Source organism: Serinus canaria, chromosome 19, assembly GCF_022539315.1.
Source record: "Serinus canaria isolate serCan28SL12 chromosome 19, serCan2020, whole genome shotgun sequence".
Lineage (NCBI taxonomy): Eukaryota > Metazoa > Chordata > Aves > Passeriformes > Fringillidae > Serinus > Serinus canaria.
This window is the reverse complement of record NC_066332.1, coordinates 6644927-6663176: the sequence shown is the minus strand read 5'-3', so window position 1 is coordinate 6663176 and position 18250 is coordinate 6644927. Positions and strand designations below refer to the sequence as shown.

Below are 18250 nucleotides of genomic sequence, written 5' to 3'. Positions count from 1 at the left end.
GGTCTTTCTCCTCCTAAAAATACACACACATATATATATAAAAATATATAAATAATAATAATATTAATAATAATATTATTAATAATAATAATAATAAATATCAGAGAGAAGGGTGTGTGTGATATATTCAGCTCAAGGCACATCCATCCAGCAGAGCCCTGGCAGATGCTCAGACTGGTGGAACTGGTGACCACCAAACCCCAGCTGCCCATTCCTGCCACAGCTCAGCACTGGAAGGATTTGCTGCTCTAAAGGCTCTCTACAAACCACCAGGGCATGGGAACAGGGTCCTTGCAGCATCCCCTGGCAGCCCTGAGCTCCCCAGCTGATAAACCTGCCCGTGGGAAGGGACTGTCCAGGGTGCAAAACTGGCATCCAAATTTTGGCCTGAGACTGGACACACACCAAGGCAAGCCAGAGGTGCCCCACTGGCCATGGGCTACCATGGGAGCAGGGAAAGGGTCAGAGAGCCCAGAAGGGATCTGTGGCAGCACTGTGGGACCATGCCAAGGAAAAAGGATTTATGTGTAACCAGCTGCAGTTAATGTTCACCCAGCAGTATTCATGACAGCTAAACTTTAGACTTTTAGCTCAGAAAACACAGGCTGAGTGCACAATAAGGTCCTGGCAGCCTCCTTCTCTCTGCTGCTCAACCACAAAAACATCTGCAGCAATGGATGGAGCCTGGGTCTACCTGGTGACAGGAGGATGTGGGTTTGTGGGGGAGAGGATCGTGGAGCTCCTGTCTCAACAAGACTACATCAAAGAAGTCAGAGTTTTTGATTCAGTAGCAAGAGAAGAAGTAGAAAAACTCAGCACAGGTAAGAAAAGGCCACCAGCATCTCTTTAGTGCTCATAACCTTCCCTTTCCTGGCAGCTGGGATAACACTGGAGATGTATTTACAGGCATGGGGCAGGAACCTGGACAAAGAGACTGGGTGAGGAACAACTTCCAGCTCAGAAGTTTTACAGCACAGCACTAAATCAAAGAAAAAAGACCCCTAGGGATGGGTCACCCAGGAGAAATCTCCCAGTGAGGCTCTGAGTCCCCAGGCAGGGCTCAATTGTGAGGAGCCATGTGCACACAGTGGCTGTGACATGGGAACTTGGCTGCTCAGCCAGTCTGACACAAAGGGACTAAAACCAACACCCTCCTGAGCTGCTCCAACCAGCCAGTGCTTCTGAGGGAAATAACTAAAAATCCTGACAGCAACAGAATCAATCTCAGCACCTACTGCAGGCCTTGTGAAATAAATGATGGAAATAATTGAGAGAAACCTATAGCAGCCTTAAAAAAGGAGGGGGTGAGTCACAATAAACACTCAGAGAAACTGGATTAATTCATTTGATCATATCCTGAGTGCTGCCTTCATGCAGGGTTGAGCACAGTGAGATTTGCTGGGGAAAAACATCCTGTTTTACTGGATTCAGGAATACCCATGCAAAACAAGCCAAGGCAGCTCAGGGTGCTCTGCTCAGCTAATGCTGGGCTGGGTTCCCTGTCTCTGACTGCCCAAACCTTCAGCCTGCTTTGAGAGAGGCAAAAAATGCTGAGGGAGATCCTGTGGGGAGATATGGACAGAAAGGGGATGCACCCACAGCAAGTCAAGACTCCCAGGGAAATATCACTATCAGAAACCTCCCTGGCAGATGAACTCAGCAGACTGGTTTCCCCAGCTTTCAGGGAGCCAATTACCTTAAAAGCACCCATAATTGAAGAAAAATCTGTTTAAACCTCAGGGAGGTGCCAAAATCCCTGCTCCAGGAGGGGTCTGTGGCCTGACACCCCAGCAAACCACAGGCAATGAGGCAGGAGCAGCCTGAGGGGCCATCCCAACCCCATCCTCTGCCCCACCACAGATGTTTGTTTTGTCCCCAGGCCACCCCATTTATCTCTGCCCCACCAGGCAGTGGGTACAGTCTGGCTCCTTGATTTCTCACCTAAACTTACAGGTAGAAGAGGTAATACAGGATTACTGTCTTTTTTTTTTTTTTTTTTCTAAACAACAATCTTCACCATCTGCAAACCACATCCTTCCACTCCAACCTGGTTTCTGCTTTAGGCTAAAGCAGCTCTCACACACTCCTTCCTCCTCCTCTGCTCCATCCAGCCCTGCAGGGCACTGCCATTGTTCCTGTCTGCAAGGGGGGCATTGAATTTTGGGCTGTGGCCTTCCCATTGATGCAAAAAGCTGATGGATTTGTTTCTTCCATCCTGTAATTTATCCTCCTGTTTTACCTGTCATTACAATTGTGCCGTTTCCAGCTGACAACAAGCCACAGCTCCTGAGCTGCCCTGGCCCAATTTAATTCCTTCATAAAGTTCAGCTGCCTCTTCCTTGCTAAACCCAAAAACTTCTCTTTGTTCCTATCAAATTCCACTTTTTTTTTTCCCCCCTCCAGACTCTGTTAATTCCATTCAGCTCATCCTCAAATCCTCCAGCATGGTCCCTCCCAGTCTGATGTTATCTGCTGATTTAATGAACAAATCTGCCAGATTCTTGATGAAAACAATCAAAAAGACTCAAATACAGCAATAAGCCCTGGAGAGCCCCAGGGCAGCCACCTACCACAGCTGGCAATTCCCTGGGAACTGTAATTCCACCAGCTTTGTGCTCTCCTTAATGGGGCTTATTTAGCCCATGTTTTACTGACTCCTTGTGAGAATGACGCTGAGTTTCCAAAGCCCTTCAAAAATCAAGATAGATGACATCAACCTGTTCCACAATATCCCTGCAGCCTGTTACCTTGTCATAAGAACAAAGGAGGTTTATCTGCCTTGATTTGTTCTTGACAAATCCATGTCAGCTGCTTCCATTCTGCCCATTATCCCACAGGTGCTCACACACACGTGTTTGAGTGCGTGCTCCTGAATATCCTGGGGTTGAAACCAAACTGTTCTGTAATTTCCTGCCTCTTCTTTACCTCCCTTCTAAGCACAAGTGTTTCACTTGCTCTGCTGAACCCTCCTGGTGCCTTCAGAAGTTCTCCAAACTTCTGATAACACACTGAAGCTGCAGTTACACCCCTCACTTCTTCAGGAGCCCTGGGAAGAGCTCACCAGGCCTTGTCAATTTGGAAATTCCTCAGGGTTTCTTTCCACCAGCTGCCTTAACACAGGTGGTGTGAAAAGGGCTGTTTAACACTTCAGCCTGATGGCTTCTAGGCTTTCCCAAACAAGAGGAGCAAAAAATTCCCCCCCAAGAGCCTGCTGGCACCATGCTCTGCCTCTCAGCAGGAGCATCCTCCTCTGCACTCTGCTCCTCCAGGCAAGGGTTTTACCTCTGCTTCATGGACAGCTCCTTCCTTTCACCCTCTGTTCTCACTGAATCAACTCTGAGCTTTACTACTAAATTAATATTCATGCTCAATGTTAATTAATTTAGTATTAAATCTCCTCCTGAGTCCACTGATTGTTGGCTATGCTAATGAAGAAAGCAGCTGGACCCTTTGGTAAAATTCCTGTCTCTTCCTCCATCCCAGGCTGCTCAGAGAACACTCAGCCACTTGATCTGCTGGCTTGGATTCCATCCCTCCTTCTGGGCCATGAGGAATTATCCTCAGCCCACCTTGCCCTGTTGGATCCCCTCTGAGGGTTCCACACCATAACAGCTCCACAGACCCTTCCCTGATTTCTGGGATCCTCCAGGAATTCCAATCCTGAGCCCAGCATGTGTGGGGCTCTCTGCCCAGGGCAGAGGAGACATCTCTGAGAGGAAGAGAGGATTTGTCTTTCCAAACAAGCTGTGGGTCTGCTGGCTGATAAAACCAGCACTGGGAGATAAAAGAAACAATAGGAAGGATTCCACTGATTGATGAATGAAAAAAGATATTTGCTTTTATAAATAAACATTAGGTTTGCTGATAAATGAAATTAGACATTGAGAGATGAAAGAAACAATGGGGAAGAAGAACCCCTAAATTCCATAAGAATTAAAAATTAAAAGGGAGGGTTGTACATTAGAGGAGAATCTTTGGTATCAGGTGTTCTGGGAAGTCTGAACCTTTCAAGTGCCTCAGCCAGTGGGGAAAGAGAGAAGGGAAATGTGGCTGGAAATTGGGATAAAAAGGGAGGCTGCATCCTCCAAAAATTGGAGAGATCTCAGGAGAATGCCCCATGGCCTCTCCCTTTATTCAAATCAAGCCAAAAAAGGACTTCTCTGTCTCCTTTTTGGACATAAACCTCAGGTGTTTGGGAATTAATTTTCCTGACATCTCCTTCCCAAAGCAACCCCATGAGTGGCTTCTTGTAAATCCTTGAGGAGTACAGGGAGCTCATCCCAGCTTCTCCCTGGTCTATTCTCAACTACAGGAAAGGAAAAAGGGGAAAATCCTACTTAAATGTTACAAAACTGTCTCAAAGCAAGAAAATGAACAGTAGATGCCAAGAGTAGCCGTGTAAGGAGCAGCTACTCTGAGGAAGGAGGAGGTGAAAGGGAACAGGGGGAAAATTCTGAGTGGCTCTAAGGGAGGAATTTCCTATGAAACTTTTAAAATCTGTTGCATTCTTTTCCATCTTAATCTCCAGTATTTGCAATTTAAACAAAGCTCTGTGTGACGTCTCTTGAAATCACCAAGTGTTGTTCCCTCAAGCCCTAAAATTCTGTGTCTGAAGGGAGCAGTCCAGCACAGCTTCCCTGGGCCAGGTGTGTCCTGCTGCCAGGGCTGCCCTGGGGCTCTGTGCTGACAGACACACAGACACACAGACACACAGACACAGCCACTCTGCCCCACAGCTGATGCACAGCACCGTGTTACATTAAAACCAGATGCAAACCTGGCTCCTTGGAGTTCAAAAAAAAAAAAAAAGGAATTTTGCCCTGGTGTGCTGGATTTAAATGGCACAGCCACTATCAGAGGGCCTTGCCTTGCCCTGCAGAGAGGACATTCCATGCTTTACAGGAAGGTGTAAATTTTTTGTACTTTGCAGAAAAGCACAAATGCTGATTGATGTATAATTTTTTATTTATAATTTTGATTTATATATTTAATTTATAAATTTAAATGAATTGATTAATTTAATTAAATGGATTATTTATTAAATTAATAATTCATTACTTGTTATTTACTCATTAATTATTAATTTTTATTTATTTAATTGAAGTTTAATTAAAATTAATTAATTTTTTTAATTTAAAAATATTTTGTCATTTGCAGAAAGTACAAATGCTAATTTGATATATAATTTTTTATTTATAAATTTTTGTTTTGTTTTAAATTTTTATTTATCGATTCACATAAATTTAATTAAAATTGATTTATAAATTAATAAATTCTACAATATGTATTAATTAATAATTAATTTATCATTAAAATCGATTTATTAAATGGAATTTTAATTAAAATAAAGAAAATATTTTTTATTTATAGATTTTTTTTTTGTACTTTGCAGTAAGTACAAATGCTGCTTTGTACTCTTTTCTGTCCCTGCATTGTTTTTCTGCAGCTCGCACTCGTGTGACAGTGATGAGAGGGGACATCCGCCAGCCCCGCGCGCTCCTGGCTGCCATGAGGGGGGTGCACGTGGTGCTGCACACAGCTGCTGTGGTGGACTACAGGGGCACGGTGCCCTTCTGGGAGATGAGAGATGTCAATGTCGGGGGTGAGCCCAAACCGGGGCCCTGGGAACGGCTCTGCCCCTCACAGAGCCCTGGGCACTGCCCTGCCCCTCACAGAGCCCTGGGCATGGCCCAGCTTCCTCACAGGGCCCTGGGCACTGCCCAGCTTCCTCACAGAGCCCTGGGCACTGCCCTGCTCCCTCCCAGGGCCCTGGGCACTGCCCAGCTCCCTCACAGAGTCCTGGGCATGGCTCTGCTCCCTCACAGGGCCCTGGGCACTGCCCTGATCCCTCACAGGGCCCTGGGCACTGCCCAGCTCCCTCACAGAGTCCTGGGCATGGCTCTGCTCCCTCACAGAGCCCTGGGCACTGCCCTGCTCCCTCACAGAGCCCTGGGCATGGCTCTGCTCCCTCACAGGGCCCTGGGCACTGCCCTGATCCCTCACAGGGCCCTGGGCACTGCCCAGCTCCCTCACAGAGCCCTGGGTATGGCTCTGCCCCTCATAGGGCCCTGGGCATGGCCCGGCTCCCTGACAGGGCCCTGGGCAAGGCTCTGCCCCTTACAGAGCCCTGGGGACGGCTCTGCGCCCTCACAGAGCCCTGGGCACTGCCCTGCCCTTTTACAGGGCACTGCCCTGCTCCCTCCCAGGGCCCTGGGCACAGCCCTGCCCCTCACAGGGCCCTGGGCACTGCCCTGTCTCTCACAGGGCCCTGGGCATGGCCCTGCCCTTTTACAGAGCCCTGGGCATGGCCCTGCCCCTCACAGGGCCCTGGGCACTGCCCTGCTCCCTCCCAGGGCCCTGGGCATGGCCCTGCTCTCTCACACACCTTCAGCCACATCCAGCCGCATTTTGTGCTCCCTCTGCCTGAATCCCACACGCCCTGGGATGGGAAAGGTGCCCAGACCTTTCCAGCAGGGAAATTTCTCCCTTTGCCCCTCCGTCCTTGCTCCTCTCCACTGCTCATCAAATCTGGGCTCAGTTTTGTCACAGCTCTCCTGGGCCAGGGCAGAACTTCCCCTGGTGGCACTGAGGTGGGTCAGGACACACCGACAGTGGTCTGAAACTGTTTGGTGTGTGTGACAAGGACAACAATTAAAATTAAACCCTGTTCTGGATAGCTCATAGCTTTCCCAGGAATTTTGCCCTGTCTATACCAGCACAAGGCTGTACCCGTTGAGCTGCACCCACCAGAAGGGAGTGATGCTGTTTTAATTAGCAGAGTGGTGCTGTTTAATTAGTCAGAGTTCCCAGCTATCATGTACCAACAGGCCACGTGTAACTGAGAGCTCCACAGCCCTGTCCTCCTACCACCAAGAGCCAATTTCATGTTTGGTGCAAGATCTGCTGAGAGAAAATTTGTTCATAAATCTGGGAAATAAGCACAGGCTATAAAAATAATGAAATCCCTATTACAGCAGCAATTCCAGTGGTACCTCAGGCTGTTAGCTACTAAAATAGTCGTTAACCAAAAGGAAGGAATTTTTTTTTTTTTTTAATATATATACATCTCCAACTCGATTACTGCTTAGGGCTTTGACTATTTGCTGATACATTCAAGGGTAACATTTAAATTCCAGCCTTCTTTTCATTGCTGTACTTGTTTTCAAAACTCAATGCTTTTAAGAGCCTGTATTGTGCTCTCTGTGTTCTGAGAATATTCAGAGCCTGAGGGTTCCTGCTGCTTTTTAGTGGCTTTGTGAGCTCTTCCCTCTCACTGTTGCTGTGAGCTCAGTGCTTCAGCTCAGGGAGGATTTACAGAGAGCACTGAACATGGGGCAAGTCCCTTCCTCAGCAAACCAAACCTCTTGCAGATGTTGGTGACATTCCCAGAAAACCACACATGCAAGGATTTTCCAGTGTGACTCTTTGAGGAGCACGGTCTGGGATGGTTTAACAGGAGCCTGTCCTGCATTTCTGCCTCCCCTTGGATGGCTCCACATGGAACTTCCCAAAATGGGGCTGCTGCCCTCACTAGGGCTCCTCAAAACCCTGAACTGAGAGATTAGCCTGAAGTTCTCTATTAAAATCATGGCAGATAAAAGAATAAAAATGGTATTTGATACCTGCTGTAGACTTGATGGAAAAAAGCAGGGTCAGGAGAGGTCAAGTATATAATCCTCTAGCTGGCTCCTCTGTGCAACTCAGGCCACAGAAATGCATCCAATTACTGCTCTAAGCCCAACAATTTGTGGCTAAATTGGACCATTCCTTTTCAACAGACTTGTTGCCTCGAATTAAGGGTGCAAGTTAATGGGCTATCTATCATGGCTTTCAGCAAGCCATAACAATGCTGAGGAGTGGTGGTGTGGCTATGGTTAATTATCATTTCTGGCCAAAATTTACATCTTCTGCTTTGATTCCCTCCTCTGTTTCAACCACTGGCTGCTGAATCCTGTTAGAGCCTTGTTGACTGAATTGAAGAGTTCTCTTCTACAAGAATTATTTTTTTCATCTAGTCACTTAAAGACTTTTTAATCTGCTTTTTGTTAAGCTGTATGGATTTTAACTCAGCTGTTTCCAGTGATGTTTCTCACCAGGGGTTCTCAGTTAACTTTACATATTGTGATAGGCTCATGGAGAAGCATATTGATTCTTTTCCACTGGGATTTCAGATGGATTCGTGTGCTTGGAAATTATCCTAAACTCAGGATTTCCTTGGTAATTTCAGATTATGCCCTTAATAGCAAAGAGAAGAGAAAGCACAAGATCTGCAGAGAGGCTCAGGGCAGAGCCTGCTGAGCCAGGCACAAATAGTGTGGAGGTTTCTGGAAGCCAGCCCTACAAGCTGCTTCCTTTCAGATCTACCTTACCAGGTCTGAAGGCTCTCAGTCCTTGTCATTGAGGTTCTCACAGGATCAGCCTGGATAAAAATCACAATGAATGCAAAAACCACCCTGAAAGAGTCATAAATCATTCAAACCCACAAAAATACTCCAAAATAACCACACTGAACCACACACACTGACCAACTAATTCAGCCACAACAACCTTCCTTAAAGCAAACTATGTTTTGGATTTGTCTGGATTTCACATGGACATGTAAGCTGCCCTCATTATTTTCTTTAAAGTTCTCCAGCTATCAGAGTCTGATGGAGTGATTTCACCCTGTAGCACCCTGCAGATCTTCTACAGAGCAACACACGCAACTAAAACACTGATCCTTTGCCAGAAGGCTGCACTTCACCAACAACCTGCCTCTAAATGAAAAAAGATGGAGTTTTGCTCTGCCAAGCCCTCAGCTTCCCTTTGTTAGCAGCTTAACCCCCAAGTTAAGTCAGTTGCCAATGGCCATGGAGGATGAGCCACATGAGAGCTGTGGATGTGACTGCTACTCATGTTCTAAACCATGTTATAAACTACTCATGTTATAAACCATCCCCTCCTGAGGGAATGCAGCCCTCACCTGGGGCTTTACATGTTTTCAGCCATAAAAAAAGATGGGTTAGTTTCAAGTTGGAAAAATCATGGGAATCTGTTTTGATTTGCACAACAGGAATCAAGGCAAGGTGGTTGATGTTTGTCCTTCCCATCCTGCCCCACAGGAACTGAAAATGTGGTAAGGGCCTGCTGTGCCCTGAGCATCCCATACCTGCTCTACACCAGCTCCATCGCTGCCGTGGGACCCAATACCTCCTGTGAGCCCCTGCTCAGGTGAGCCTCAGCAAACCCTCTCCATTACTCTGTCTGTCCAGTCAAACAGCAATGCAACTGCAGCCAGATGGAGATCTGAGCTACCAAGGGGAAGATTTGTGTTCCCCTTCCTCTTTGTTCCTCTTCTCTTTCTTGAAAACCTTTCCTTACTGCTCTGCCCATTTAGGAACCATGGCTCTTCCCAACCTAAGCCAGGCCAGTGATACCCCAAGGTGAGAGCTGTGTGGCCCAGCTGCACTGCCAAGCTGTCCCTGGATCTACAGCCCTACTCCTCTGAGCCCTAAAATAATTTTCTGATAAGGTTTCACGTGCTCAAAGTTTGGGGTATGGCCAAATTACATCCTGCTGCTGAGGTTTTGCTCTCCCTCACAATGAGTCAGCCCAAAGGGCAGGTGGTGCCCCACTGCTACCACCATGCTGCCCCTCTTCCTCCCAGCTCCACAGGGAACTGCTGGCAAGCCTGTGCCCATCTCCTGTTATCAAATGTGGGCAAATCTCATGTAGCATTATCCCAGAAAAAAGGATAATGCTACATGAGATTTGCCCACATTTGATAACAGGAGGTCTTAGGGGACAGAGGCACTAGTGTGAACCTGCAGGATTCAGGTTAGTCACATCCTTCTGTTACCTGCTTGTGACCTGTAAATTGTACCCTTCTATCCCTCAAAATCCTTCTTCCTGGAACCTGCTCATGGGAGCTATCTCCTGGGTTTCAGGGCATTGTGCTCAACCCTCCTCCTCTATTTGTGGCTCCCATGAGATTGACCCACAGAGCCAGAAGCAGCAGCCCAGCTTTAGAAAACCCTCTGTGCCAAAGGTGGGGTTTGGATCAATACAAAGACAGCAGTCAAAATAACAGTTTTGAGGGTTTTTTGCTTTGATCTCCAGAAGTGACTTTGACAATCAGCTGACACCCCTTCTCAGGGCTCAGCAGTAGGATTTGGGAATATTTTTGTATTCCTGGGGCAACAGCACCTGCACCTTGAGAGCAGGGCTGATATTTCTGAAGACCAGGGGCTGAAGTTTTAGGTTAAATTTGAAGTCAGTCTGATGTTTACTATTGGAAAGCTCCTTGCTGATTTCAAGCCTGGTCGCAGCCACACAAACTGCTCAGCCCCTGGAAATTTGTGTGCCAGGGGAGCTGGCTACAAGTCAAGTTGTGTCTCCACAGGCAGCCAGGCTGGACACAGCTGCCTTCAGTCACTTGGTTCTAGAAATCTGAGCCCAGATAGAAAAGACATAACTTAAAATTGCCTACAAGCCTAAATTTCATGCTCACAAGTAAGTTAAGGCATAAGCCCCGTGTTTTGAAAAGTGTCTAAGCACTCAAATCTGTAGAATAAATGTCTGGCTTATGAAAAAATCCATGAGAGCAACTCAATCCACTTGGCACCACCACAAGCACTGGAGACTGTGTCACTGCAAAGCTATGGAATTTGGTCACTAGCAAATACAAATAATTCCTAAGAATTCATGTAGAAACAGGCACATCCTTGGCAGTATTTTAATCTTGTGACTTAAGAGAGAGATGTGAACAGATGTCTTGAAAAAATCAGCCCCAGATCTTGCCTGATCACAGTCCTTTGGCTTGTAATGGTGGCACCAACAGGGGCAAGAAAACCCACCCAGGCTGCTGCTCATGGAGCTATGAACAGCCCTCCCCACCACGAACACAAACAAAACCACACCTGGAGCCTTTCAGTCATTTTGCAGAACACACAAAGACTCTCCCATTATCCTGAGAGGAAGCCCTAGAGAGGGGTCTTCATTCTCCAATTATTTTGATTTTAGATGAAGGGAATTAGATAATGAGAAGTATCAGCCTCCCAGTGAAAACCTACCCCACCTGTCTCAGGAGGGAGCCCAGGCATGACTGGGAGCAGCATAACATGGCTCTGCTTTGCAGACTGAAGGCACAGGTGATGCTTCTCTCCTTCTTCCTCTTCCCATCTCCCCATCTCCACCCAGCTGTTCTGCCCTCTCCCTCACAGTCCAGGATCCTGCCTTTTCCTTTTCCTTTTCCTTTTCCTTTTCCTTTTCCTTTTCCTTTTCCTTTTCCTTTTCCTTTTCCTTTTCCTTTTCCTTTTCCTTTTCCTTTTCCTTTTCCTTTTCCTTTTCCTTTGTGCCCCTTCTCCATCACTGCACTGTAGAATTTATTTCCCTCCCTTTTACGTGCAGGGAGTTGGCACAGACAAAGCAGGAGGAGTCTCTGGCCGGGGTGATGGGCTCAGGGATAATGCTCACACCTCAGCATCCAACAATAATAGAAAATGCCTCTGTCAGTCTCAATCCCTGGGAGACAGGCACTGCTGAGATACCTTCTGACAATGCTGCTCCACTCTGATTAGCCTTCACTTATCTGGGATCGTTTTGAAAAGCAAGAGCATTATGCTGAGCTCTTTGTTACTACCAAGCTTCAGAGGGGTGGGGGAAGGCACACACAGCAGAGCCCAGGAACAGCAGGCAGGTTTGTCCCTTTGTGAGGCTGCTGCTTTTCAAAAGCTTTACAGGGCAAAAAAAAAAAAAAACAGAAAAAAACCCCCAAAAAATTGATTAAAAAAAAAGGAAAGCAATTAAAACTAGAACTTCTAGATAACCCCCCACTAATTGTCTTGGGCCTTTCCTGGGCTTGCAACAAACCTTGCACAATCAATCTTTTGTCTTCGCTTGTTTTTTGGTTTGTCTCTTGTTCATGCCCTGTAAACACGGGGAGGGGAGGAGGGTTTTGTGATAGAAGCCCAGGGTGTGTGAGGAGTCTGTGTTTGTGATGCTCCTAATTTATTTCTGTTGCTGTAGTGCAAGGAGAGCCTGATCTCAGCTGGGATATCTGACACACAACATGCCAGCCTGCTGAACAGGCAGCAGCATCAGCCACGTTTTACACAGGGAGATCTGAGCACAGAAAAGAGAAAACAACTTGCCAAGGTCAAAGAGGGAGCCTGAGTCAGAGGTGGATCTCTCAAGGCCCAGTGTTTGACAAAAACACCTCTGCTGCAGATTTGCTGGGTGAAGTCCTCACAGGCCACTGAATCCTGCTAGGAGAGATATCCAAGCCACAGGAAGCTGAGGATTCCTCTTTGCCCTGTGTTGGGTACCCCATGCCTGGCAGATTCTAGTTTGGCAGTGTGGATTTCTCTTGAACAACAAAATATAGAGTAAATTATTTTTAAAATGGGAAGAAAGTCTCCAGCAGCACATGGAGGGAGGGAGAGCTCATCTCTGCTACTCAGAGGAGCAAGTGGATGCTCCTTCTCCATGCTGCAAGCCAGGTTTCTTCACTCCAGAGCCCTCAGGAGATGTTGAATCAAATCCCATGATGGCCTCAGGCTGATCTAAAACCACTGGGATAAGATGCTGACACCCTTTGGGGAACAAAGTTGCTTATGCTTTCTCCTTGGAATTATGCCAGGCCCTGTGAAGCCAGCTCCATGTGAGATCTTTCCCTTTGCAGATGTAAGGAGCAGGATGTCTTCCACAGCCCAGGGTTCCCTGCTTGTCCTTGGCCCATGGGTCCTTTTCTTCTCATCCTCCTCAAGGGTAATTTGTGAGGGGAGATGAAGGAGCAATCCCAGCCCAACCCTGCTGATTGCAAGGCTTCCATGAGATCTCCAGCAGCTCCACCACATCTCCTGCAAATGCCTCCCAACTTTAATCAACTCTGTGAGAAAATTAAGTAGCAGTTTCTCCTATTAGTTTATGGCTCATGAGAGGCTTTTCTCTGTCCCTGATGAAAAAATGAAGTAGAATTGCTCTCATTTTCCTGCCCTCCATCTTCTTGTGCTCTTTTTACCTTGCTGTGAGTTGCTTAAAAATGTCACTCTGCTGCCTTCTAATTTGCCTGATGGAATGTTATTTCAATCCTGCTATTAGACAAAACTAAATCTAGCTCTGAGAGAGCACTGCCCCCATGCAAACCTGCCTGTGAACACCCTGAAGCACCTGGTGTTCCTTGGGGCTTTATTCCTCCCAAAGTGCAGTGAAGAGCTCATATTCCCATAGATGCCAGGCAGCAGAAACCCCTGGGAGCAGGGAATGCAGAGCAAACCAGGCTGGCACAGATGTCCCTGAGCCCTGTGCTCTGCCCCATTGTCACCGTCATATTTTCTGAAAAATCCCTTCACCAGGATTTCTTCTCCTGGGAAGCTGAGAAGCCTCAGAGAAAAATGAAAACAATCATTATCTGATTTGCTTCTCCTGTGTTTGCTGCTTTGGAATGTGGTTGGAGATTGTTTATACAAAACAGAGGTTCAGGTGATTGTTTCATTTGTTTCATCTGAATTATTTTAACTTTATGACCAATCACAGCCAGGTGTGGTGAGGCTCTGGCGAGAGCCATGAGTTTTCATTATCTTTTAGCATTCTGTCAGTATCCTTTCTCTATTCTTTAGTATAGTTTTAGTGTAGCATTATTTAATATAATATAATATAATATAACATAACATCATAAAATTATAAATTAGCCTTCTAAGAACATGGAGTCAGATTCATCATTCCTCCCCATGACAGGGGACCCTGAAAATTCCACACCCCATGGTCACTCCCTGTCTCCCACAATCTGTTCCAGAGGAAATGAGGACACTCAGTACACTGGGGAAGTGGAGCTGCCCTATGGGAAGACAAAAGCCATGGCAGAAAAAATTGTGCTTGAAGCCAATGGAGCAAAGGTACAAAATCCAGAGGTAGCACCCCTGGAATTACAGCACAGGACAGGGAAAGAGGGAGATGGAAAAACCCCACAGCTCCTGGCTAAGTGTGCATCCAACCTCTGCCTGGATTTGATGCATAAACCACATTGTCCTAAGCCTCCCAAAGCTGGATATTCCCACATCAGCAGGAGCTGCCAGGCTCCCCCAGGATCACAGGATGCTTCCCTTCAAGCCTCTGCTTCAGCTCCAGCAGGAGTGTGACTTTGGAAAGGGCTGTGCTAAATTAGGGCTGAAGGAATCAGGTTCACCTAGTTCATACTGAAAAAAGTCCAATTTCCAGGCTTTCCAGAGGGACTTAAGAATTTAAAATATTGGTGTACCCAGAGCCAGCCCCCCCACCCAAGGTAGCTGTTCAGTGTTTTAGGCTGGCAGCATAGTCAGCAGACATGAGTTCTTCTAGACAATTAAGGAGAATGTAAAAATGAGACTTGTGCTCTAAATCACTGCCTGGAGCAGTCCCAGTTTGAGGCCAGCCAGTTGGGCTGGCTTGCTGTGGTACCTGGTTTTGGTTGTTGCAAATCCTCTTTTATACACCAAACTGCAGAAGAAATCATGCCAGGAGCACTCTCAAGGAGCACCACGTGGGTTCAGGTGTGCTGTGGGGAAAAAAAAAAAAAAAAATCAAACTGGGCACCTCCTTGTGCTTTTAGGGACCCAAAGCAGGTACAAGCATGCAGAGCAGCTCTGCAAATGTTGACTCCTCTAGGCCAGAAGTCCCAGGGTTTGGGTTTATCTGGGAAACCCAGTGTCACTGTGGGAGATCCCATCTCTGGATCCATCTAAACTGGATCCATCCACTGACATCCCTCCCTGATTTTACAGCTGAGCAATGGTGGCACACTCAGAACCTGCATCCTCCGTGCCAACACTGTGTATGGGGAGAAGGCAGGGTTCCTGCTGGAGCTGTACTTGCTTGCCAGAGCCAGGAGTGGTGTTCTGAACTACCTGGAGCCTGAGGACACCGAGAGGAATCACACCTATGTGGGTGAGTGAAGGGCTGAGCTCCTTGCATGGGTGCTACCAGCTTTAGTCACAGGGGATTGTACACATCAGCTTAGCCATAATCTCCCCAGACTGAGAGATCAGCATGGTGAATGAGCACAAATGGGTTTGGAACCACAAAACCTTGACTGGCTAAAGGATTTTAAAAACAGCTTCTTATTACTACTGTTTTCCTGGAAAGGGTTTTCTTGATTCCCTTTGAGAAGTGTTTCAGGGATATATGGGGAGCAGAGAGAAATTTTGGCTGTGTTTTTAAAATGTTTTTGCTAGGAAAAGACATTTCTTTATTAGAAAAAAAATTAATCTACCACTACTTGTCAAGTTCTTTACAGAACAGGCTGCGCTACATAACCAGTTTTAGCAAGCACAAGAAATTACTCACAAAACCTATAAGAAGAGGTTTTTTTGGTGCCTTTCAGGGGGTGTAATTCACCATTAGATCACACAGGCATTCAGTGGTTTCTGTGCAGCACACTTACATGCCTTTTTCCAAAAGTGCAGAATTTGAAAATGCTGTTAGAGAAGAATCAGGCCCAGATAAATCAAGTGACTCCTTCAAAGGCTCACAGCAGAGGCAGGGATAAAACCCTGGAGCACTGCCTCCTATTCATCCTGCTCTCACTACAAAACACTGCCCTTTTGCTTCACGTGAACCAGGATCACAAGGCACATTAATTGTCCAGCTCAAAGGAGAGACCAAAGGTTTAAAGGCTCTTGGAGGCCTGGATTAACTACTCAGTCTCTCTGCAGCACAGCTGAGCACACATGAGTGCCTCCCTGCTTCCCAGCACTGAAGCTGGCACATGCAAGGCACTCATTCTATTGGTGAACAGGGAAACTGAGCTCCTCCTGAATGGCTGCTTCTCTCCCTCTCTTATTTCTGCAGGGAATGTGGCTTGGATGCATGTCCTTGCAGCAAGGCACCTGCAGCTGAAGGCAGAGCTGCTGGCAGGACAGGTGTATTACTGCTATGATGACACCCCAAGCAGGAAGGGTTTCCTGGTCAGGCACCAGCTGCTGTGCAGTGCAGACCCCTCGGTGAGGCTGGGCTCTCACATCCCCTACTGGAAGATGTGGTTGATGATACAACTCCACAGGATCATCAGGGTCATCCTGTTCCCTTTCTGGAGGCCACAGCCTTTCCTCAACGTGCCCCTGCTGAACACCATAGTCACCACTTTCTCCTTTGAGACAGACAAGGCCTCCAGGCATTTTGGGTACAAGCCCCTCTTCACGTGGCAGGAGAGCAGGCTCAGGACTGCACAGTGGCTGAAAGCAGTTGCAGGGAGCCTGGGACCCTCCCAGCTGCATGAAAAGAAGAACTGAACAGCACTTTTGGGGTAAGGAGGTTGCTTATCACAGCAGCAGGTTTCATCTGAATTCACAGAATCACTGGGTTGGAAGAGACCTTCAAGATCATCGAGTGCAACCCAGCCCCAACACCTCAACTAAACCCTGGCACCCAGTGCCACATCCAGGCTTTGTTAAACACACCCAGGGATGGGGACTCCACCACCTCCCTGGGCAGGTCATTCCAGAACTTTATCACTCTCTGTGAAAAACTTTTTCCTAACATCCAACCTGTATTTCCCTTGGCACAGGGAAGGGAGCTTCACAACCTGCACAGACCTTTGGCAGGAGCTTTGCAGACACAGAAATCCTGGTACAGAAGCAGAGAGGGAGAAAAACTCACAGGCTGCAAGCTGTGATACCCTTGCCATGCCAAAATCTCAGCTATTTTGTGTCTTATGGGCATTTGGAACCTTCCCTGCACACACACAGGGCTTGCTGGCCTCCCTCATTGCCATGGTCACTGCAGAGGGACTTGTGGGAACAAGCTCAGCTGGGAGATGGTGCCCAGAAAACACCTTTGAGGTAAAATCAGTGAACCAATTTTGTTCCACAGCCTGGGAGCCATGGTCTAGGACATTTGGTGGGGTGGTTGTACCTGGCTCAGACACTGAAAGGCTCTTCAGTGATAGTTGTGGGGAGGACAAGTAAAACCCAGCAGGTTCTTGCTCTGATTTAGGGTTTAATAGAAAGAAAATAAAGTTTCCTTTTCCAAAACTGCCTTTTGCAAGATGCTTCCTGTTACTCTTTACATGTGGGATATTGAATATCTATTTTGAAATATTATCCCTCTAAAAGAAAAGCCCCTGATCTTTAGTCCTAACAAGGCATAGGCTGATTTACCTTCAATAGTATGGACAGAGAAGTGATGTCTACAAGCTTAAAGGTGAGAGTCACATAGTTTGTAACTCTAAATCTCTTACCACAGAGCTCTCCAATGGCAAAACAAAGCAGATTAAAGCTCATGTTCAGCTGCTGTGCTGGCAGAAAGCAACTTCAAGTGAAGGCCTTAGGGGCTGCATTTATGCTAAATAACGTTTGAACTCCAGGAGGAAGAGGTCATTTCAACTCCTTGCATGGCACTGGAGCTGCACAGCCCATCTGGGAGCAGCATTTCACAGATGATATTTTCCTCACACAGATGGGGCGGGCACTTCCAGGAGATTCACAGCAAAACTGTGGTTTCTATCAGTTTATCAGCTTCTCTATTTTTAAGTCTTGCAGAGAGGCTGGTAAATCTACATTATGCACAACTGAGATGTCAGTTTTCACTTGAGCTTGGAGGAATGGGATATTTTTACAATACTGGCTCAAATCGAAAATAAACACTGTTAATGTCACACTTCTGTGTTCTGTGAATCTGTACCCGTCTCTTGAGTGTTCTTGGAGTAGAAGTGTGCATATGCACAAATAGAAGCTTATTTTAATTACAAGTGCCCTGATACTCCTGGAAGCAGCAAGTTTCAGCATGGCATCCTTGATAGAAATGATGAAAATTTGCTTCCTGTTAGTCCTGGTAATTACCCAGGAAGGAAAGTGGAGCAATACAGTGAGAGCTGCCAAGTTAAATTCACACTCACATGAGAATTCCTTTTCAAAATGAGCTTACAGATCAGAAATCAGTTGTTTTGGTAGTTCATTACTAAGCTCATATAACAATAAGTTTGGCCCAAACTGTTGCAATCTGCTCACACAGAATTTGAAAAGGTGAAGTGTGTAAATTACCAGTTCCCTACTATTTTCCCCCTTCCACTGGTGCTGGGAGGGGTTAAGAAAGGGGATAATACAATTTCTGATTTTTCTATATTCACTAAAAGTCTCTTTGCAGTTTTTTTGCCATTATCCAAATGGTAGCTGACAACTCAAAGAATGTGACAAACAAATACACCCTCCATTCCTCATGCACATCCCAGAGCATCTCCACAGTGCTGGCCTCAACAAGTTCTGATGCCGCTGAAATTATGGATTTATCCTGCCAAAAA

General features: G+C 46.6%; 1 protein-coding gene across 1 annotated transcript; it reads left to right on the top strand.

Annotated features, from left to right (window-relative positions):
- Positions 1 to 609: 609 nt before the first annotated feature.
- Positions 610 to 17608, top strand: HSD3B7 (hydroxy-delta-5-steroid dehydrogenase, 3 beta- and steroid delta-isomerase 7). Its single transcript, XM_009094898.4, has 6 exons — positions 610 to 821; positions 5447 to 5602; positions 9102 to 9210; positions 13775 to 13874; positions 14739 to 14901; positions 15805 to 17608. Exons 1-6 carry the CDS (start codon positions 674 to 676, stop codon positions 16242 to 16244), a joined length of 1116 nt encoding a protein of 371 aa, XP_009093146.2. The 5' UTR covers positions 610 to 673; the 3' UTR covers positions 16245 to 17608.
- The last annotated feature ends 642 nt before the right edge of the window (positions 17609 to 18250 follow it).

Bases quoted from the DNA above. Each gene is read 5' to 3' on its own strand.
- HSD3B7 (XM_009094898.4), top strand. From the start codon at position 674: ATGGATGGAGCCTGGGTCTACCTGGTGACAGGAGGATGTGGGTTTGTG. The intron at 5,603-9,101 runs GTGAGCCCAAAC...CCTGCCCCACAG, and splicing joins GAGAGATGTCAATGTCGGGG to GAACTGAAAATGTGGTAAGG. The intron at 14,902-15,804 runs GTGAGTGAAGGG...TTATTTCTGCAG, and splicing joins GAGGAATCACACCTATGTGG to GGAATGTGGCTTGGATGCAT.